The 21797-nt window shown below is 37.0% G+C and overlaps 4 protein-coding genes and 2 pseudogenes across 6 annotated transcripts; 3 read left to right on the top strand and 3 right to left on the bottom strand.

Annotated features, from left to right (window-relative positions):
* The first annotated feature begins 600 nt into the window (after positions 1-600).
* LOC104752050 (short-chain dehydrogenase/reductase 2b-like) lies at positions 601-2061 on the top strand (annotated as a pseudogene). The gene is made up of 5 exons (XR_015584442.1): positions 601-768; positions 851-1075; positions 1167-1232; positions 1307-1477; positions 1573-2061. The product of XR_015584442.1 is annotated as a short-chain dehydrogenase/reductase 2b-like (transcript).
* LOC104752051 (cytochrome P450 71B6) lies at positions 1955-3957 on the bottom strand. Its single transcript, XM_010474120.2, has 2 exons — positions 2951-3957; positions 1955-2694 (listed from the first exon to the last, which is right to left on the bottom strand). The coding sequence occupies exons 1-2, from the start codon at positions 3857-3859 to the stop codon at positions 2089-2091; spliced, it is 1515 nt and encodes a 504-aa protein (XP_010472422.2). The 5' UTR covers positions 3860-3957; the 3' UTR covers positions 1955-2088.
* Positions 3958-9144: 5187 nt separating this feature from the next.
* LOC147925975 (transmembrane 9 superfamily member 10) lies at positions 9145-12057 on the top strand. The gene is made up of 6 exons (XM_087491406.1): positions 9145-9511; positions 9764-9928; positions 10016-10125; positions 10207-10315; positions 10391-10503; positions 10584-12057. The coding sequence occupies exons 1-6, from the start codon at positions 9404-9406 to the stop codon at positions 11890-11892; spliced, it is 1914 nt and encodes a 637-aa protein (XP_087347532.1). The 5' UTR covers positions 9145-9403; the 3' UTR covers positions 11893-12057.
* Positions 12058-12585: 528 nt separating this feature from the next.
* LOC147925974 (uncharacterized) lies at positions 12586-13869 on the bottom strand. Its single transcript, XM_087492827.1, has 3 exons — positions 13227-13869; positions 13023-13112; positions 12586-12791 (listed from the first exon to the last, which is right to left on the bottom strand). Exons 1-3 carry the CDS (start codon positions 13867-13869, stop codon positions 12586-12588), a joined length of 939 nt encoding a protein of 312 aa, XP_087348953.1.
* An 833-nt stretch (positions 13870-14702) lies between these two features.
* LOC147925973 (uncharacterized) lies at positions 14703-15611 on the bottom strand. The gene has a single exon (XM_087492826.1). It carries the CDS (start codon positions 15609-15611, stop codon positions 14703-14705), a length of 909 nt encoding a protein of 302 aa, XP_087348952.1.
* Positions 15612-17909: 2298 nt separating this feature from the next.
* Positions 17910-20359, top strand: LOC104752046 (receptor-like protein 30 pseudogene; annotated as a pseudogene). The gene has a single exon (XR_015584439.1). The product of XR_015584439.1 is annotated as a receptor-like protein 30 pseudogene (transcript).
* The last annotated feature ends 1438 nt before the right edge of the window (positions 20360-21797 follow it).

The following is a 21797-nucleotide window of genomic DNA, read 5'->3' as shown; positions in this document are numbered from 1 at the left end:
AATACTGTCTTTCTACTTTTGAAGTCGTCAACATTGGTCCAATATCTATAGAAATCATATATGGGTCACCAAATTGATAGAAACCAAACCGTTGACCCAAACTTGAATGAAGATGCGTGCGTGCTTCATCGCCAAATCCCTCCTAGCTCCGTACAATTGTTGCCGTTCTCGATTTTTCTGCCTGCCACTGCCAGGCAAAGGGAAAGTAGGTTTCCATATGGTGGGTTTAAGTTACCATGGAAAAGTTATCTCCGCAACACACGAGACCACGACTCTACTTGTACCACATCTCCATAATAGACAAATTCTTCCCGCAACACTAGAGACCACAACAAGGAGCTCTCTATATACAACACTAGATAGAGACTTAAACCAAACCATAATATATAAATATTAATAATTTTTTTGTCTGCCACTATACCAAGGAACTTGCCCTTGATATTGTTCTTTTAACAAAAAAAAATTATAGGCGGTTTTTGTCTATTTAATGAGATTATTGGTCGAACGAGAAGCTCAACTTAGCCGGGGATCATCGACACCGACGTGAACCTCGTCTCTCGGTTCGGTTGCTTCTTCAAATCGGTTCATTTGGTAGGTTAATCATCTCAACAGTTGCGAATTCTGTTTTTGGGTCACTCACTCTTTACCTTGCAAGAAACATCAATTTCTGATCTACGTGGCTTCCACAAATTTCGTTTGAAACATTTTGTCTGAACTAAAAAAACCCACAAAAAAAATAGGTTCGCAAATGGCTGAGGAAACAACAAAGTACGACTCAATCTTCACTTAGTTCTTGATTTATAGTTCTGATTTGATTTTTTAAATCAGATTTTAGTATTGGGTTTTGTAGATATGCTATAGTTACTGGAGGGAATAGAGGAATTGGATTAGAGACATGCAGACAACTAGAAAACAAAGGGATTAGGGTTGTTCTGACATCTAGAGATGATTGAAGAAAGAGCTCGGTGTTTCTGATCAAAACATAGTCTTTCATCAGCTCGATATCTCTGATCCTGCTAGTGTCACTAATCTTGCTGAGTTTGTGAAAACCCAATTCGGAAAACTCGATATCTTGGTACGAGTCAGCTCTGATCTCTATTGATTACTCTGTTCTTATTACTCTGTTTTTTGTGTAATGTTGAGTGATCTTTTGATTGTTTTTACAGATTAATAATGCAGGGGTTAGTGGTGTCATCACTGATGTTGCTGCTTTAAGAGCTGGGACTGGGAAAGTAAGTGTGTTTGTGTTAAAGTTCGATAGATCTTTGTCAAGTTTAAAGCTTTCTTGGTATTTTCTACATGGCAGGAAGGTTTCAAGTGGGAGGAAACTATCACAGAGACGTATGAGCTAGCTGAAGAATGCATCAAGATTAACTATTATGGATCAAAGAGAATGTGTGAGGCGTTTATTCCTCTTTTGCGGTTATCTGATTCTCCAAGACTTGTTAATGTATCATCCTTCATGGGTCAAGTAAAGGTATGTAAGAAATTGATATCAAGAATGCTTGAGAGATGTTGGAAGATAAACTCTGTTTTACATTACTATTGATGAAATGTTTGTTTAATCATCAGAATGTACTAAACGAATGGGCGAAAGGGATCCTGAGCGACGTAGAGAATCTCACGGAGGAAAGAATCGACGAAGTGATCAACCAACTTCTCAGTGATTTGAAAGAAGATACAGGAAAGAAAAAAGATTGGGCTAAAGTCATGTCCGCTTACGTGGTTTCGAAAGCCGGTGTGAATGGTTACACGAGGATCCTGGCGAAGAAACATCCTGAGTTTCGTGTAAACTCGTTTTGTCCTGGATTTGTTAAGACGGATATGAATTTCAAGACTGGAGTTTTGTCTGTGGAAGAAGGAGCATCAAGTCCTGTGAGGTTGGCTTTGCTTCCATATCAAGAATCTCCTTCTGGTTGTTTCTTTGATCGCCACCAAGTTTCAGAGTTCTAAATCTTTGTAATGGAGAATTATTATTTAAAAGCTGAACAAATAAAATTATGTGTGTCTGAAGAGCCATAGGCATCAAAGATTCAAAAAGGGAAACATTATTTATCCTTATTAATTGTGTTTTGCGTTCTAGACACTCTAAAGCTTGCGGTTGATGACACTAATAGGAACAAGGTGAAGAGGGTGCTTCCTATGGCTAGTCAGACCAGGTGCTTCTTCAATACTCACTTCCTCTGTCACTTTCCAATCAAAATGGTACAAAAGATTTGCCAATGAGTACTCCACCGTACTTAATCCCACGAACATCGCGGGACAACCTCTGCGTCCGCTTCCAAACGGCAACAGCTCATAACTCGTCCCTTTACTATCCACATTGCTATCGATGAATCTCTCTGGGATAAACTCTTCAGGATCCTTCCATACATCAGGGTTACGTCCAATCGCCCATGCATTGACATGAATACGCGTTCCAGGGTAAATGTCATAACCTTTGATCTTGAATTTGGTCATTGCTTCTCTAGGAATCAGGATTGGACTTGGTGCGTGTAACCTCCAGGTCTCCTTGAGCACCATTTTCATGTATGGTAGACTCTCGAGATCATCGTACGTCACTATACCTTTGTCTCCTACATGTTCACGAATCTCAGCTTGTACTTTCTTCATCACTCTAGGGTGTCTTGCAAGCTCTGCCATTGTCCAATCCATAGTGATTGCAGATGTGTCTACTCCTGCTACGAACAAATCCTGAAATGAAAAACAATGTTTCCATAGACTCAGTTTCTTCATTTGTATCAAAATATGCCTAATCAAATGTTACATAACATTTCAATGTTGTATTCGGATATAATTTCCATAAGATGAAGTATGCAATTCACATAAAAAATGAAATAAAAGCCTTTGACCAAAAAAAAAAAAAATGAAATAAAAGCCAATTCAATTGCATCTAAAAGCAAGACACGAACAGAGCTTATGTCTAAAAATCTATATTAAGAAAACTTACCATAAGAATAGCTCTGATATGTGTATCAGTGATCCTATTAGAACCAAGTTTGGTTTCTTGACTCTGTAACTTGAGCAAGACGTCAATCAAATCCTCACGTTCTTCAGTCTTCTTCTTTTCCCGATGATCAACAATAGCTTTCTGATAAAACGTATCAAGATCTTTAAAACTCTTCCTCCGACTAGATTCAAGCCCATTGATCCGATCCAAGATCCAACCAAACCCGGGGAAAATATCCGCCGCCGCGAATTTTCCGATCACTCTGTTCGCCTCCGTGAACACCTCCATAAACCTCTCGTTGTCCATATCACTCCCGCGAAAACTCAACCCAAAAGCCATCCGACACGTAAAGCTCGCGACGAACTTGATCAGCTTCCCGCTAAGATCAACGGAAGTCTTAGACGCCGCCGAGTCAGACAACGAGTTGATGAGTCGACTCAGCTCTTCGTCTCTAAGGTTCCGGAACGAGTTGGCTCGTTTGACTGAGAAAAGTTCAAGAACACAGAGTTTACGAACTTCTCTATAGTAATCACCCCACTGAGTGAACCCTAGACCAAGCCCATCGTAGAAAAAGCTCTTGGTGATTGATAGCTTGGGACGAGTGCAACACTCCGAGTCATGGAGTTTTAAAACTTCCTCCGCCGTCTCCGGGGAGTGTACAACCACCGTACGGACGCTTCCGAGGTAGACGGTGATTACGGGGCCGTATTTGAGAGAGAGATCTCTTAGGGTGCGGTGAGGGAGTGATCCGAGCTGGTGGATGTTTCCTAAGATAGGTAATCTTGGTGGACATGGTGGAAGATTTTTAGGGGAGCGACGAAGAAGGAAGATGATAAGAAGTGGAGGAAGTAACAGTAGAAGAAGCCATGGAAGCAGCTCAGTGGAGATAGGGAAGGAGAGAAACGACATTTGTTTTCTTTGTTGTTATCGTCTTTTTTATTTTGTTTTGGAAGGAAGATGAGTGACCATACCATATATAATAGAGAGAAACGTGACGTTTTGTCGACAAAAAATATCATATATGTGACGTTTTATTAAATTAAGTTTTTGTTTGTAAGAACTTTTCGACCACATGCTGACATTTTTGACGTTTACTTTCTAGTATACATAATTGACCAAAGGAACGGTCATTGTAGGGAATCTTGAACCGTAGTGTAAATCAATCACCAGAGTTTGTATGTATGGACTAATCTCTGGAGCATGCGTAACGCTAATGAATATAATACATGCTACTATTTTAAATAGTCAAGTCAAGTATGTTTGAATATTTGAAATCAATGTAAGAAGATTCAAATCTTGACTTTGTAATCCTAAATTGAGTATTTCAACCATTAAACCACTATGAATTAGTTGTTATTGTAATTATATGCAATAAAAATCCTAATAAGTTTAGATAATATATTTCATGTTCTTTATTGCTCATCTCTGAAAAATAATATTTATCATCCTTTTGCGTTATCTCGTTGTTTTGTTACAACTTTTTAACTTGGATAGATAATCTCATATAGTGAATACGAATAAGAATGTGGTATTTTAAAAGGTGTAAATATCACATGTGCGAGTTTAACAATTTACCAACTGATGGAATTCTACACTTCGTTGGCCTACCCGATGGCCTGCGTGCTTTTAGTGTAATTATATTCCTGCTAACAATTTCATCAGACATGTCCAAATTGTTGGGAATAAATTCTGGATTGATTACTCCTGCATAAGTAGATGTCTATATAGAAGTCTTATAAAACTCATCTACTAGTGTGACAGGTGGAATACCTTGGAAGTTGGCTGCCAACATTACGGGCCCGCATAGAACCTTAATTCTATCGTAGTGTTTACAAGTGCACTTTTTCATATCTAGAAGGACATTATGCTTCCTGTTTAGCAAACCTACAGTTTCATAACTCAAGCTGGAAAGAGTTGTACCTTTGCTTCCGTTTACTTTTGACATGTTCTTTGTCATTTGTTTATCAACTTCCGGAGTAACCAACCTTTTATGATTGGAAGACTTCTTCCTCCTTGCACTGAACCAGCATGTTAATATAGCAAGAATAAATTTAAGTAACTCCAATATTGATGAAGTCCTACCCTTCCATAATGCTTTGTTCAACGATTCTACTATGTTGATAGTCATAAAGTTGTAATGGCCTCCCTGAAAATATGCACGTAACCAGTGAGCAGCGCCGATATTGCCAAGCCACTTGGCACAATCGATATTTTTGCCTCTAATATGTCCATATATCTCATGGAAATAGCCAAATGTTAAGGCATATGCAGCATTACTGACCATTTTTGCAAGACTGTTGTTGTGAAATTTCGCATTGACATTCCTCGCCAAGTGGACAATACAAGCTCCATGATGAGAAAGCGAGAAAACCCTCTCTTTAGCAATGTAAATGGACTGGTCCCTGTCGGAAATGATGGTTAGAGTTTTGTTGTCTACGATTATCCGTTCAAGTTTTTCGAACAACCATGTCCACGCATCATCATTCTCGCTATCTAAAAATAGCAAACGCTAGAGGGAACACTTGAATGTTACCATCTTGCCCACTTGCTGTCAACAACACCCCTTTGAATTTATCAGTTAGATGCGTCCCATCCACAACAAGCACACATCTTAGCTTACTAAAGCCTCGTATTGATGCACCAAATGCCAAAACATGTACAAGAACCTTTCACTACTATCTTCCTTGATTTCTGTTTTGATATATGTGACGGTACCAAGATTTGCTAGTTTCAAAAGATGCAAATTTTCAGCCAGTTTATCATATGACTCATCATCACAGCCAAACAAATCCATTGTAGTTTTTTCCCTAGCCCTCTAGCACTTAGTGTATGATGCTGACACCTTTAGTCCTCAAGGACCAATTACTATATGTCTATTGGTACTGGGGCTTTAGATGGATCTCTAAAATTTGCTTCGTAGCAGCAATAACTCGGGATGTCGCCTTCTTCATGTAATTGCTCCTTGTTCTAAACATGCATTATGTATCTCATAGTATCCACAGTTGCTTCCATTGCAACATCATCATCAATGAAAGGGTTATTGGTACACCCAGCAGAACTGCTACAAGACACACGCTTCCCACACTTACAATTTCCAAAACTACAACCAGATGAACTGCAACCAGATAGACACTTCCCACTCTTATCATTACAAACTCCTCTTTTAAACTTGTTCTACATTTCAGAAAGATTAGCAAAGAGCACATCATCCACTTGACTGCTAAGAGCAGCGTCAATTAATGGTGCCAACTCATCATCGCTTGTTTCAAAGCTGTAACCAGACAAATAGCTACCCGACCCTAGATTGCCACCACCATATACAGCAGTACGGCTTTCCCCTGACTTTAATTCATTTCTTTTTATTCCTCTATTTCTAGATTCGTCAAAGTTGACAAACATATTTAAATGATGGTTCTCTCGAAACAATTGCTTGAAGTAGTCTAAGCCAACATCGATAGTAACCATTATAGGAGGAGTTCTCGCACAGTCGTGAAAAGCATGTTGTTAGGAGGACAATAGCTGAAACAAGCCTTCTTCAAAACAACACCTAATTCAAGTATTACAACATCCTCAAGTTCAGCTAATATAATCGTTTCCGATACGGGTACGATCCTCGAAACGAGAAATTTATCCACCTCCAAACGTCATCCACAGAACAAGCCCACTCGCCGCATAGGAAAATACAATGTCCAACCTGGAGACAAGAACAATTGTTGGTTTATAAATTACAACCAAACACAATATTGTAATCCACAAAGAACAACAAAACAATATTGCAATCCCAAGAAAACAACCAAAAAATGATAAAGAAGCATAACTACACTAGCCGCCATGTTCTATTAAACAAAACCTTATTCTTTCATGTCTCTCTTATCCACACAAAAGGAAACCTTTACATACGGCTGCTAACATCTAATTTGGAGGCCTAGACACCTACAAAAACTACAATCACAAGATCAGTTCTTTTTAGTTATAAGTGGAGGGGGAGCATCTAATGGTGAAACCATTGTAGTTAGAAACCATAATCCATTTATAACTAAATGATGGGTAAAATTGTATGAAAAATAAAGGAATGGTGTAAATGAGGGCTAAAAGTGCCTTGTGGACAAAAAATGTGTTATTGGGTGATTAAATATTAGAAAAGTGTGTTAGAATGAAAATTTCTTAAAAAAACACCCTTACATTCTTTCTAATTTGGTAAGTAAGTTAGTTGTCTTGTATATGTAGTATACTAGAAGCATAACATCTATTAGATACACAAAAGCGAGACAAAACTTGAAGGAAACTAAGGCTTCGAATGGAGATAGTGTATCAGGCGTAGCAGATCTAGCGGATCTAGCGGATGAAGCGAAAAAAAGTGGATCTAGCGGATCTAGTGAAACAAGTGTGGACCTAGTGGATCAAGCGGTTTAAACTTTATGTTTGAATGGTAAAAGTGGTTCAAAGTATTGTACAAATTTAAAATAATATATTTCAATTTTAAAATTAGTATTTAATTTTTCATAAGTAGATTCTAATTAATATTGTATTATATGAATATTAATTATTTTTACAAAACTAAATTTGAGTTTTTTTATAATTTTGTATTACATTAGTGTGTAGACATGAATCATAAATCTTATATAATTGTGTATATATATAATATATGTTGATGGTATAAACATTTATAATATTATACATATACAATTATAAACCTTAGTCAAAAACATAAAAATATTATACATATATAAGTACAACTTTTCCTCACTAAAAGTTTACAAACCTTATTTGCTATTAAATTTTTATTCATAATATTGTCTTATTAACATACTTAGATCTCTATTTTATAAAAGAAAAACATAATTACAAACCTGTTAAATCTCTATGTTATAAAATAAAAACATAATTAAAAAACATGATATATATAATAAAAAAATTTACTAGCATTTCTTTCACATAAGTAAAAAAAATTAACTACAACAACATTACTATAGATTATTATAAAAATTAAAATTTACGTTTACATATATAGAGATACTTTTAAAATATATATAAATTACAGGTTATGAGCCATGTATAAAAGTTTTTAATTCTATTAATTTCCTTATTAATTAACAACTAAAAACATCCCAACATTATGATTAACTAAAATTATAACTAATTTAGTCAAAAGCATAAATGTATGAAACTTTTCATTTACTAAAATAAAACTAACTACATCAATGTTAAAAGTAGTTCATTCACTTGAAACACCCTCATATCTACATAAAAATGGTTCATTCACTTTTTTTACTAAAAGACAAGAGTTTCTTATCTACATGTGTTCCCTTCACTTTTTTGTTTTTTTTTGTTTTTGCAGTTGCTGAATGGAAACACATAAGTGGAAAGACCACTTGGGCTGAAGAACCATTCATTTTCCCACTCCCCATTCAAAGCCTAAATGTGATGACCAACGCATGTAGACAATTATTAATAATTCTTATTTGTGTGCATAATTCTAAAAATCATATATTAAAAACTGAGGGAATATATAATTACATGAATAAACAAACAAAATATTTAAATACCATATTAATAAATTGTAGATGAGAAAAATATAGAATTTCATTCTTATATATAAAGATTTTCGTTTCAAATAAAAAAAAAGTAAAAGATTAATTTTCTTACACGGTTATAAACTTTTTACAAAACTAAAAATATTAAAATAACTTATGTAATTAAGTATATTAATATTATTAAAAATATATGCAATAAGCCACGCGTCGTGTGGCTAAATGCACCTAGTAGAATAGAAACTATAGAACTTAGTTTCCACAATTCCTAATTATAGATTTATTACATTTAGCAAATTGCAGGTTTATGTTGTGTGTATGTGTATTTAACTTGTCATTTTTTTTCTTGGTAAATATGCATTTATTTACGTGTGAAGGTGGCTGCAGGCTGCTGGTGTAGTGGTGTGTACAGTGTACGTACGTAGGTTTCAAAATTTGCTAGAATCGTTAGCAGGTCACTCTCATTTACCAAATGAAATTGGTCTTTCATGATTTATTTAATTTTCTTTGATCCTTTCAATACTTTTCCATAACTATTCGTATCCTCCACACTAACTCATTTCTACTTTGCTACGTAAACAAGTTTCACCTAATCTACTAAATTACAACAAGAAAAAATTAACAAATCGTTTCCATAGATTCACACTTACGTAAAACTTTATCAGTGTCAATAAAAATTTGTATTTTTTTACCTTAAAAAGTGTTGACTTTGATATTTGGATTAACTGATGTAAAGAAGAAGAATCACCGACAGCTCCAAACGAGTAAATCTCAACCGTTGATTAGATTAAACGAGAAAACTAAAACAATCCAACGGCCACGAATCGTCCAATTGCCATGTTCTTCCCTCCCTCTCTCTTCTTCTGCATTTAAGAAACCTCACTACACGAAGACGAAGAAGACGAAGAAATCGAGCACATCCATGGCGAAAGTTCGGATTTTGATCGTCACCCTTGTCTTCTTCTTCTTTCTCAATGTCAATGTCAATGGATTTTACCTTCCCGGCGTCGCTCCACAAGATTTTCAAATGGTTAGTCACAAAGTCACCTCTGTATCCGAATCTGTCTTTTCTCTTGTGTGTTTCGGAAATGCAGCTTCAAATTTGGGCTCACTATAGCTTTGATTCACAATGATTCTTGTTTGATCGAGTATTTGATTTGTTCCTGGTTTAGATCCGATGCAATTGATCAAGTTATCTTGTTAAAATTGGATCTATGGCTCAGTTTTATGAGATTTGTGCGATTTTTGATCTTTAAAGTTATGATTTTTTTTTATTTTGCAGGGAGATGCTTTGATGGTGAAAGTTAATAAACTGACATCTACAAAGACACAGCTTCCATATTCATACTATTCTCTTCCTTATTGTCGTCCAGAACATATTGTTGATAGTGCTGAGAATCTCGGTGAAGTTCTTCGTGGCGATCGGATTGAGAACTCGCCTTTTGTGGTATGTTCTTGGTTCTTTCTGTATGTGCCTTGTTTAAATTTACAGTTTGATGAGATTTTTATATGTCTGTTTGTTTCTTTGTTGCAGTTTAAGATGAGGGAATCACAGATGTGCGCTGCGGTTTGTCGCGTAAAGCTCGATAAGAAAACAGCCAAGGCGTTGAAGGAGAAGATTGCTGATGAGTATCGAGTCAACATGTGAGGAGATTTTATTTCGTCGCCTTTGGTTGGAATGTGTGTTTCTTCTGTTTTTATGAGGAAGATTGATTTATTGTGCAGGATTTTGGACAACCTTCCACTAGTTGTTCCAGTGAAAAGGCCAGATCAGGACAATGTTGTTGTGTATCAGCATGGTTTCCATGTTGGTCTCAAGGGTATCTTTGTTGGTGTAAGAGCTCATCATCATATTTTCTCTGTATTTTTTAAGTAGAAGGTGTTCTTATTTATTTGATTTTTCTTGTAGAAAAAGGAGGAAAAGTATTTTATCCACAACCACTTGACCTTCACTGTTAAGTATCACAGAGATATAGAGACCGATTCTTCAAGGATCGTTGGCTTTGAAGTCAAGCCTTTCAGGTAACTTTTTGTGATTTTAAGGACCTTAAACTCTTTATATTGTGTAGACTTAACATCTACTGGTTTTAATCTCAATGCAGTATCAAGCATGAATACGAAGGTCAATGGAATGAAAAGGCTCGGTTAACAACATGTGATCCGCATACAAAGCGTGCAGTTACTAACTCTGAGTCTCCTCAGGAGGTTGAAGAAGGGAACGAGATTATCTTCACATATGACGTTGATTTCCAAGAAAGTGAGGTGAAATGGGCGTCGAGGTGGGACACTTACCTTTTGATGGCTGATGATCAGATTCATTGGTTCTCTATCGTTAATTCCATGATGATTGTTCTTTTCCTCTCTGGTATGGTTGCTATGATCATGCTAAGAACACTCTACCGAGATATCTCCAACTACAATCAGTTAGAGACTCATGAAGAGGCTCTCGAAGAGACAGGTTGGAAACTGGTACATGGAGATGTTTTCAGACCGCCAACAAACCCGGAGTTGCTCTGTGTCTATGCAGGCACTGGAGTTCAATGCTTTGGAATGATTCTTGTCACCATGATCTTTGCTTGTCTTGGCTTTTTATCTCCTTCAAACCGTGGTGGTCTTATGACGGCTATGCTTTTGCTCTGGGTTTTCATGGGACTCTTGGCGGGATACGCGTCTTCACGCCTTTACAAAACGTTAAGAGGAACTGAATGGAAGAAGATCGCTCTGAAAACTGCAATCATGTTCCCTGCTACAATATTTGTCGCCTTCTTTGTCCTTAATGCCATAATATGGGGACAAAAGTCATCTGGTGCTGTCCCGTTTGGTACAATGTTTGCCCTTGTAGTCCTCTGGTTCGGCATCTCTGTTCCGCTTGTTTTCATCGGTGGCTACATTGGTTTTAGGAAACCTGCACCCGAAGATCCTGTGAAAACCAACAAGATTCCAAGGCAGATCCCAATTCAAGCCTGGTACATGAACCCAATCTTCTCCATTTTGATCGGTGGCATTCTCCCATTTGGTGCAGTCTTCATCGAGCTCTTCTTCATACTTACCTCGATATGGTTACACCAATTCTACTACATCTTCGGGTTCCTCTTCATCGTGTTCATCATTTTGATCATCACCTGCGCAGAGATCACAGTCGTCCTCTGTTATTTTCAACTCTGTAGTGAAGACTATCAATGGTGGTGGAGATCTTACTTAACATCAGGCTCTTCTGCGGTTTACCTCTTTCTTTATGCCGCCTTTTACTTCTACACTAAGCTCGAGATCACGAAGCTCGTCTCTGGAATCCTCTACTTCGGGTATATGCTTATTGTCTCATATGTATTCTTCGTTTTCACCGGCGCAATTGGTTTCTACGCATGCTTTTGGTTCACCAGGCTTATCTACTCTTCAGTTAAGATTGACTGATCTTTTGATCACATTCTGAGAAAGCTATTTTCAGTTCTCTATTTCATTGTTGTTCTACAAAATCTTGTTGTAGTTCTTTCTTAGAAAACATTTGTGATAATTTTGAGATATGTACACAGAAACTTTATTTTATTGCAAACATACAAAAAGCTGAATTGTGTCAAACAATTGTCTCTCATAATAACATGGACTTGCAGCTGTCGCCAGTAAAGATTCCTCGTTTTGTTCCCTTTGATCTAACAGAAATTACCGTACAACCCTTACGTGTACGGTTGTTTAGGGAGTTTTGTTTGTAGATAATTGAAACTCCGCTTAGAGTATCATTAATCGGAGAACTTTTTTTTGTGTTCTTAAATTAAATATATAGTGAAAATAATGTTAGATCAGTTGTTAAGATTATAGGTAAAAAAAATGGAAAAACTAATTATGGTGTTCTTAGAATAAAGATATAGTGAAATAATGTAAGATCAGTAGTTAAGATCTGTTGTTAAAAAGCTAGTTATTGGGAGAACATGTTTAAGATCATAAGATTTAATAATATAATATTCATAAATATTTTACAAATTATGAAAACTTATAAAATAACATTTAAATTGCTTACTTATAAACTTGTAAATAAAATGTAAAAAAAGAAACAAACATATTACTTAATTAATTATAGCAGATAAACATCTTATTTAATGAATAAATAGTTTAATTTCCAAATTTATTCCATATATGATCTATCAAATCCTCCGTTAATTTCTGATGTGCTTGTCTATCATGAATTATATGGCCATCACCTAAACCCTCAAGATTTGAAGGCATATTTACTGAAAACGAAATATCTGGAGTAATTCCGGTTCCATCTTCTTGTTGGAATTCTTGTTCGTCATAGAGCGTGTATGAATCTTGTTCATCTTCGACAATCATATTATGGAGTATGAGACATGCTCTCATAATATATGCAATCTTACCCTTTGACCATAAAAGAGATGGATTTTTAATCATGGCGAATCTAGATTGCAGGACTCCAAATGCACGCTCAACATCTTTTCGTGCACCTTCTTGTTTTTCTGCAAACAAACAATGTTTCGGATGTTGTGGTTGTGGGATGGATTTAACAAATGTTGCCCATTCCGGGTAAATACCATCCGTCAAATAGTAAGCCAAGTTATACTCATTTCCGTTGACATAGTACGTAACTTCAGGAGCTCGACCGTAAATAAGGTCATTAAATACTGGTGATTGATCAAGAACATTTAAATCGTTGCAAGTACCTGGAGCTCCAAAAAATGCGTGCCATATCCAGAGATCTTGTGAAGCTACCGCCTCCAAAACAATTGTTGGTTTACCGGTGCCTCGTGAATACATTCCTTTCCAGGCTGTTGGGCAATTTTTCCACTTCCTATGCATACAGTCGATGCTTCCAACCATCCCGGGAAAACCCCGCAGTTCTCCGTAAAAGAGTAGCCTTTGAAGATCCGCTTGTGTGGGTCGGCGTAGGTATTCAGTGCCAAACAAGTCAACTATTCCAACGACGAAATGTTCCAAACATTTACGAGAAGTCGATTCAGAGATACGTAAATATTCGTCAACCGAGTCCGCCCCAATCCCATATGCTAGTAGTCGAATTGCTGCAGTACATTGTTGTAGCGGTGAGAAACCATTCCGGAAGGTTGCATCCTTTTTTGGTTTAAAATATGGAACTTGTTCACTGAGACGATTCACAATACGCAAGAACAATGACTTGTTCATGCGAAACCGTCGGCAAAATTGCCTCGTCGTGTAAGTCGGATTATCACTAAAATAATCGTTCCACAAACGTTCGTGGCCTTCTTCCCGTTGTCTATCGATATAAATACGTGTAGATGGTTCCTCAGGAATTTCATGAACAACAGCTTCAAATTGATTACTAAATTGCTCTTGAAAAAATTGGTTCATACTATCATTATTTGGATCATAATGATAGTGAAATTTGTTTGAAGAAGATGCCATAGCAAATAAGAGGAGAAAGAAGTATTTGAGAGGAAGAGAAGGACTGAAATATTTAATTTTGGTTATAGAAGGAAATAACAAAGCTTGACGATGTTTGTGTTGGTGGAAGGAGCAAATGTTTCTCATCTCATATATACAAGTGATCAAACTAAAGTCCAAAGAAGGCAAAGACATAGCAAACATCACGGGTTCATTCACGAGTACATAGCAACATCACGGGTTCACTAAACAAAAATCCAAACAAAACAACCACCACACATCACGGGTTCACTAAACAACCACCACACATCACGGGTTCACTAAACAACCACCACACATCACGGGTTTGGTAAATAACATCCGAAAGCAAACAACAACATCACGGGTTGATCATTACTTGAGCTGGTTCACTTGGTCAGTCAGCTGGATCACTCGGTCCTTGAGCTGGATCACTTGATCTTTGAGCTGGATCACAAGTACCTTGAGCTGGATCACTTAATCGTTGAGCTGGATCACTTTTTCGTTGAGCTGGTTCAGTTGAGCTGGTTCCGGAGGATAGTAACAGGTCTCAGCCTCCTCTTCTTACTGAGTACTATAGTCTAATGGGTTGTTTATACCATAGTCATATTCACGGTCCATGACTTCTTAAACCTGAAACCGAAACACATATATAAGTTGCTGAAAAACATATATAAAACATGGATTCACATATAGCATATTCACATTGATATGGATTCACGGGTTCATATAGCATATAACATATATCATATTAACATGGATTCAAACATCCGAGATTCGCTTAGACAACAAACAAGATGGACAAACATCCGCATACATAGCTAAAAAAAACATAGTTAAAACAGTTCTTCCATTAGCTTCTTCTTCAATGCTTTTTCATCTTCGTCTAGGGTTTCATTCTTGGCAATGAGAGTGTCAAGAATGGACATCTTCTGGAGTTGTTTCATGCCCTCTAAATCCTTCTGTTTTATCTCCCACATGTGACTAAACTCCGCAGATGGTGCAGCCTTCTCTTTGCCTTTGTTCCTTACTCTTTTCGTTGCCTTGATTCCCGCGGGTCTGCTCTCGTGCTCACCAACGACAGAACCCGTAGATGGTACAGCTTCATCAGCTTTTCTCTTGTTAGAACTGGTTGTCTTCGGAGTGGGGTTCATAGCCTCGAGACTTGTCCATTTCTGTTCATAGCGTAGAACATTCCAAGCATACTCCATACCGAACTTCTTCTTGTACAGGTTAGTGTAGATTTGGTGAGCATTTTGTAAAACATCTAGATCGTTCATCCCACTAGCTCTCTCACTCTCTGCCTCTGCAAAAGCTCCACAGAACCTGCTCACTTCCCTACTGATTTTTTGCCACCTTTGTCTACAATGGTCAGGGCGCCTAGGCTGAGCACCATCACGGACATGACTACTTGTTTCGTAGTAGTCTCCTATACGGATCCAAAAGGACCCTGCCTTTTGCCCATTTCCAACTACTGCATCCTTCGATGTGTTTAACCAGCCGCTTATTAGGACTAAGTCATCTTGGGTGGACCATAGCCTTCTCTCCCTTCGCTGTTCGGCTGTCTCTTCTGTTTGACTAGGAGGTGGACTCGGCTGTGAACTCGGCTGTGAACTTGGTTGTGAACTAAAAGAAGGAATTTGAGAGGAACCAATGTTTACATTGGGAGCAAAGCTGTCATATGGGAAGTTAAGAAGGCTAAAGTAGGGTTGAGACTGATTGTTAGGAGTATTGTTTGATTCCATAGCAATCAGAATTAAACAAAGAAAAGATATTGTTCGAAGGTGGATGATAGAAGAGAAGTAAAAGTTATGATAGATTGGAAGAAAGAAGCCAACAAGAAGGATGATAGAAGAGAAGTAAAACAGCGTGAGAGATAGATAGAAGATTCGGATGTAATATAGATCACTTAAGAAGGAAACAAGATGGAATTAAGAAGCAAAGCGGTTGGACGTAATATAGAGAACTTAAGAAGCCATCATTAAATCAAAAGTTAGGTGTTGTTAGGGAGTTTTAATTGTAAATAACAACAACCTACTTCAGTCAAATCAGAAGTAAATAAAAGTCATTTACTATTTTTTCAAAGTAAATCATTCATAGATTTGGTAACTACTCAACTATATTTGTTAAAGCATTCATAAGTTACAAAGACTAGCCAAATCTAAGAGACATACAAACAAACCAAATGATAAAAGGTTAGATGGTGAGACATACAAACCAAAACAAAGAGACACTTAATTGACAACAACAATGTCTAACATCCGACACCACAAAACAATTTCCCTCATTACACAATCAAACCACAATTAACAAGCCACTACAATCAAATATAATCATTGAATAAACACTAATATCACAACTCAAATCAAGAAACCAACCATGGGACTTACCTTTTACTTTCGAGCAACCGCAGGGTTCTTGAAGGATCCGATTCAACTTGCGCTAGTTAACCTCACCTACAAGCCTCCGAAACAAAGAAAATTCAATTTTAAAACATGAGGGTTATTGTTGATTCCAAATTCAAAATACAACTCTCGGAATTCAATCATAGATAAGCTCACTAAAATCGTATATTGATTAATCAAAATAAGATGAAACAAACCCTATGACAGATGAAACAAACCCTATGACACATGAGACAAATCATATTCTAAACCGGGCAAACCTAATTCACAGATTTGAGATTAACCCTAAATCGATGAAACATCCAAGAAACAAAGAGTGAAAGAGGAAACGACGGAACTACCATCTCTATATGGCCGGAGATCTGCCCGACAAAGGAGAGGAGGAGACAAAGGCTCGTCAAGAAGATGTCGACTTCACCTTCAAATCGCCGGACAGATCAATCGAAAAAAGAAGGGAATTGAAACGAATTTGTCGGAGAAGCTATGTAAAGATCGACTGCTAGATGGAAGAGCTCTCGATTTTGGTGTTTCAATTGCCGGAAAACAAACCTTCGGCGGTGAATATGGCGAGAACGCGGCTTTCGCCGTTTTGGAGAAAAACAAAAACCCTAGACTCGATTTCGCAGAAGGATGAGACAAATGAACATTTTTCTTCCTCTACAAAATGTCTCGACCAATCAGAATAGAGGAAAGAAAGGAGAAGTGGGCTTTAGAACAGTTCTATCTCAAGACCAAAAAAATTGATCTAAGCCCACTATTCACTTTTTTATTGATTTTTTTGGGCTTAGAACACCCCATGTGTTCCTCCTTTAATGATGGCCTTAGGCTTAAGAACTTCAACCTTCTCTTGAGCATGGTTGGATTGCACTGGCTTAGCATTCTGGTTCGGTAGCTAATCTAAATAATCTTTAAATTTGTTTTACATAACCAGTTAGATTTGTGGATGTACCTATTTTTTTTTTCCAAAAACCTTTCCCAGATTCTGGCTTATAAATTTTACAGCAAAATGCGTCAATAAACAACACGATTTCGGGAGGTATATTCAAACCATGATTTTGGAGAATTTGATGGAATTTAGGAAATTTAGAATTTTGATAGATTTTAGGGAAGTTCATATGATTTTTTGTAAAATTCTTTCAAATCCCACCTAAAATCATGAGATTTGGATTTCTGTATTTTTAACTAAATAAATCCTCCAGAATCTTCCAGAATCCTAAAAATTATTAAAATCCTAATCCACAAAACTGTTTTGAATATATTTTAAAGTAGATTTTTAAATCATCAGTTCAATAACATTGGATTTTAATAGACTTTTTAAAATTCATGATTGAATAACTTAGAATTTGTAAATTTCACACAAATCACTTAAAATATCAAATTGAATACACCCGAAGTCATCATTTGCTTTTATGTTAGTTAAGACATAAGGCGAAGCGTTATTTTTTTCTGTTCAGGAACATATTTTTAGAATAGATTTTACCACAAGAAAAAAAAAAAAGATTTTAGAATATAGTAAAAATGTCACAAGTCAAGTCAATAGAGTAGTGTGTGATGGATAAATTACGAGGTGGGTGGAAGTAATGAGTTGACGACAGGAAAAGACCAACGAGTTGACCCAAAGTCAAGAGCTCCACAGTAGGTTGTATTTTTGTCCTTTTGTCCTCTGTTTAAAGAGAGCTGCGGAAGCCATAATCATAGCCCATCACAAACCAAAACGAAATTAGAGGGTAACGATGATTCCAAACCAGTCTTATTCCTTTCCTGGTCTTGTTGTTGTTACCTTGTATTTCTTTTTCTCGTTTTCCTTTGTCATATACACTTTCGCTTCTCCCGCGTTCCACCATTGCCGCCATGACCAGAGGGATGTTCTTCTGGAGATCAAACACGAGTTTCCGGTAAATGAATCTGACTCAAGTGTTAATAATTTGACTTCATGGAAGAAGAACAGTGATTGCTGTTCTTGGGAGGGTGTCACGTGCGATGATAAATCTGGCAAGGTGATTTCACTTTACCTTTCCAACATCCCTTTGAACAAAAACTCTTTGAAACCAAATAGTAGTCTTTTCAAACTCCAGTATCTTCAAAACCTAGCCCTTGGCAATCTTTATGGAGAGATTCCTTCTTCATTAGGAAACCTTTCTCATCTCATGGAGCTTGATCTTTCGTATAATGAATTGGTTGGTCAAATTCCAGCTTCAGTGGGAAACTTGACCCAACTAAGGAGGCTCGAGCTGGGCGATAACAAATTAAGCGGCAAAATACCTGACATGAGTAGAGTCCAGTCCTTGGAGTCTTTTGATGTGCGTAGAAACTCGTTTTCTGGGTCTTTTCCTACATCCTTGTTCACGATTTCTTCGTTACAATTTGTTTCTTTGCAGAATAACCTCTTCGAGGGACCTATAGATTTTGGGAATACATCTTCATTTTCTAAACTTTCTTATCTAAACCTTTTTCATAACAAACTCGATGGCCCAATCCCTGAGTCTATATTTAAATTTCTCAGTCTCGACATCTTAGATCTTAGTTCCAACAATTTCATTGGGCCCATCCCCAAATCTATATCTCAGTTAGTCCACCTCACTCGTCTTAGACTTTCCAATAATAGGTTGGAAGGTAAAGTACCAGGTTGCTTATGGAAGTTATTTGAGTTGAAACTTTCTAACAACTCTTTTAGCAGTTTTGAAAAACCATTACAAGTTTACGATCGAGAAATTATGCGTGTTTTGCTTCTTGATTCGAATTCATTTCGTGGACCATTTCTCCATTGGATCTGCAAGATTAAAAAATCTTTGATGCTGTTAGATCTGTCCAACAATATGTTTATCGGATCAATTCCTCAATGTTTAAGGGATTTCACTGATGCCCTAGAAGTGTTTAATCTGCAAAACAACAATTTCAGTGGAACTGTTCCAGATATGTTTGTCAATGCTACTGAGCTAAGGGCACTTGACATTAGTCGCAACCAGTTGGAAGGAAAGCTTCCAAAATCCTTGCATAACTGCAAAGATCTGGAAATTTTGAATGTTGAAAGCAACCACTTCAAGGATAAGTTTCCATTTTGGTTGGGTTCTCTATCATCGTTAAACATCCTCATCCTCCGATCAAACCAATTTTATGGGCCGTTGTATCATCAAAATGTATCCATTGGGTTTCAAAATGTAAAAATCGTCGATGTCTCGCATAATGGCTTCAGTGGAACCATCCCTGCTTTCTATTTTTCCAACTGGCGTGAAATGATCACATTAAACGCGGATGATGAATACATGGAGATTATTGTGCATTACGATGACCACTACCGTTATTCGATGGAAATGGTGCATAAAGGAGTAGATACAGAATTTGAGAGGATCCGAAAAGACTTCATAGCCATTGACTTTTCAGAAAACAAATTTTGTGGGAACATCCCTGAATCTATTGGATTGTTAAAGGAATTGCATCTGCTCAACTTGTCTGGTAATGCATTCACAAGCAACATACCTCAATCATTGGCTAATTTGACAAACCTTGAGGCATTAGACCTATCCCGGAATAATTTGTCAGGTCAAATTCCTCAACATCTTGGTATCCTCTCCTTTCTCTCCACCATGAACTTCTCCTACAACAATCTTGAAGGTCCAATACCTCGAGGCACACAGTTTCAGCGCCAAAATTGTTCTTCATTTATGGACAATCCCAAACTCACCAATCTCAAGGACATCTGTGGAAAACCTCCTGTCCCAAGTCTTACACCACAAGAAACAGAGGAAATGTTAAAACCCGATGAACAAGTGATCATTTACTGGATAGCAGCCGCAATAGCATATGGGCCTGGTGTTTTCTGCGGATTGGTGATTGGAAATATCTTCGTTTCACGCAACCATGAGTGGTTCGTGGAAAAGTTTGGTAGAAACAAGCCCAGAGCAGTCATCAGAAGTGCTCGTTGACCACTTTCGCTTGTCCTCTCTATACGTATTTGTGAAGTTTGATAGAATGTGCTCGTTGACCACCTCCGTTTGTGTTTTGTAATTTCCTATATGTATTTATGGTTTTTGTAATAAACATCTTTGACGGATGTGTCAACGAACCTAGTCCATGTTACATTTCCCAAACACTCTTTCTTCTCGCACACGTTACCATGCATCCCTTAAATCCCCTAACCATTTTGATCCGTGAAGTTTCATAGAAACTTAAATTATACCTTGAGAATATAAGGGAGGTATATTAATTATTTAAGTGATTAAGAAATATTTTGATATATACTAAACTTTAGGAAGATGGTATCAAAAAATTAAATGTTTCAAAACCAATTAACTTGCAGCAAATATGGATGATTAACACAAATTTCAGACCGTTGAGAAGAAACTAAAAAAACATAATATTAAAGATAGAAAAAAGACTGTTGATATTAAAAGTTGATATTTAAATCGTAGCCATACTGCAACTAATTAATTAACGTAATGCACAACAAGAGTTTATGTAGGTTGTTAGCTATGAGATGAGAGGATAAAAATAGTGCAGGATATTGACATGGAAATATAGATGTTGAAACAACTTCTGAACATGGAATTAAATTTTCTGTGGCTATATCCATATAATCTCACTCACCGTTATAAGACATTATGTACTCTGCTTCTGCGGAAGAGCTTAAAACCGTCCTTTGTAAACATGTCCTCTGTTTACTTGTTTCCCACGAAACAGGAGATTTACAAAAGTATATAACAGCGTGTGAGAGTGGGAGCCACCCAATCTCCATTCACGTACTGTTAGGATATTGTAGGATATGATTATACCAAATCATATCTCTTAGCTTGGTAATCAAGAAGAAATCTTAATCACTTAATATATGATTTGATTGCATATATTTAGGAAGATTTACATCTACTATTTAAGGAAATATATTTGTGTATATATAGAGGCTTATGGTCATTGATAATAAATAAGAAAACCTTTTCCAAATTATGTTTTCTTGACATGGTATTAGAGCAGATCGATCCACAAGTATTGATTATGATGACCATCTAAGACGACGATGGTGATGAAGACAACGACAACGAAGACAATGGCATCGGCGTATTGCCGCGACGGAGAACTCATGAGCCACTATCACTCAAGTTCAATCCAATGATGCCCAAGATCTGATGATGAAAAAACGACAGTGGAGTCCAAGAAGATGGACATGAAGAAGGTATCAACGAATCCGACAAACAAGAGCATGATTTGAAGGAATCCAACACGATTTGAAGGAATCCTTGTGTCACACACGACTCGTGTGTTGTGACATCGACGAACCAACAAGAAAAAAAACCGAGCTGACTCAACGGTGGAGTATAACACCGTGATGAATACCAAAACTGAGATGTGAAGATGAGGACATGATCAAGTTCAAGTTGGGCATTTGCAAGCGGCATGCTCCAACTTCACGGAGGGTGTTAGGATATTGTAGGATATGATTATACCAAATCATATATCTTAGCTTGGTAATCAAGGAGAAATCTTAATCACTTAATATATGATTTGATTGCATATATTAAGGAAATATCTTTGTGT

The sequence above is a fragment of the Camelina sativa genome, chromosome 16 (assembly GCF_030686135.1).
Source record: "Camelina sativa cultivar CO46 ecotype springtype chromosome 16, ASM3068613v1".
In the NCBI taxonomy this organism is placed as follows: domain Eukaryota; kingdom Viridiplantae; phylum Streptophyta; class Magnoliopsida; order Brassicales; family Brassicaceae; genus Camelina; species Camelina sativa.
This window is presented reverse-complemented; position numbering and strand designations above follow the sequence as displayed.

Bases quoted from the DNA above. Each gene is read 5' to 3' on its own strand.
- LOC147925973 (XM_087492826.1), bottom strand. From the start codon at position 15,611: ATGGAATCAAACAATACTCCTAACAATCAGTCTCAACCCTACTTTAGC.
- LOC147925974 (XM_087492827.1), bottom strand. From the start codon at position 13,869: ATGGCATCTTCTTCAAACAAATTTCACTATCATTATGATCCAAATAAT. The intron at 13,113-13,226 runs GTAAACCAACAA...ATCAATCACCAG, and splicing joins AATGTATTCACGAGGCACCG to TATTTAATGACCTTATTTAC. The intron at 12,792-13,022 runs GTATTTACCCGG...TGATTGTCGAAG, and splicing joins GGCTTACTATTTGACGGATG to ATGAACAAGATTCATACACG.
- LOC104752051 (XM_010474120.2), bottom strand. From the start codon at position 3,859: ATGTCGTTTCTCTCCTTCCCTATCTCCACTGAGCTGCTTCCATGGCTT. The intron at 2,695-2,950 runs GTAAGTTTTCTT...TTTTCATTTCAG, and splicing joins ATATCAGAGCTATTCTTATG to GATTTGTTCGTAGCAGGAGT.
- LOC147925975 (XM_087491406.1), top strand. From the start codon at position 9,404: ATGGCGAAAGTTCGGATTTTGATCGTCACCCTTGTCTTCTTCTTCTTT. The intron at 9,512-9,763 runs GTTAGTCACAAA...TTTATTTTGCAG, and splicing joins CTCCACAAGATTTTCAAATG to GGAGATGCTTTGATGGTGAA. The intron at 10,126-10,206 runs GTGAGGAGATTT...TTTATTGTGCAG, and splicing joins GATGAGTATCGAGTCAACAT to GATTTTGGACAACCTTCCAC.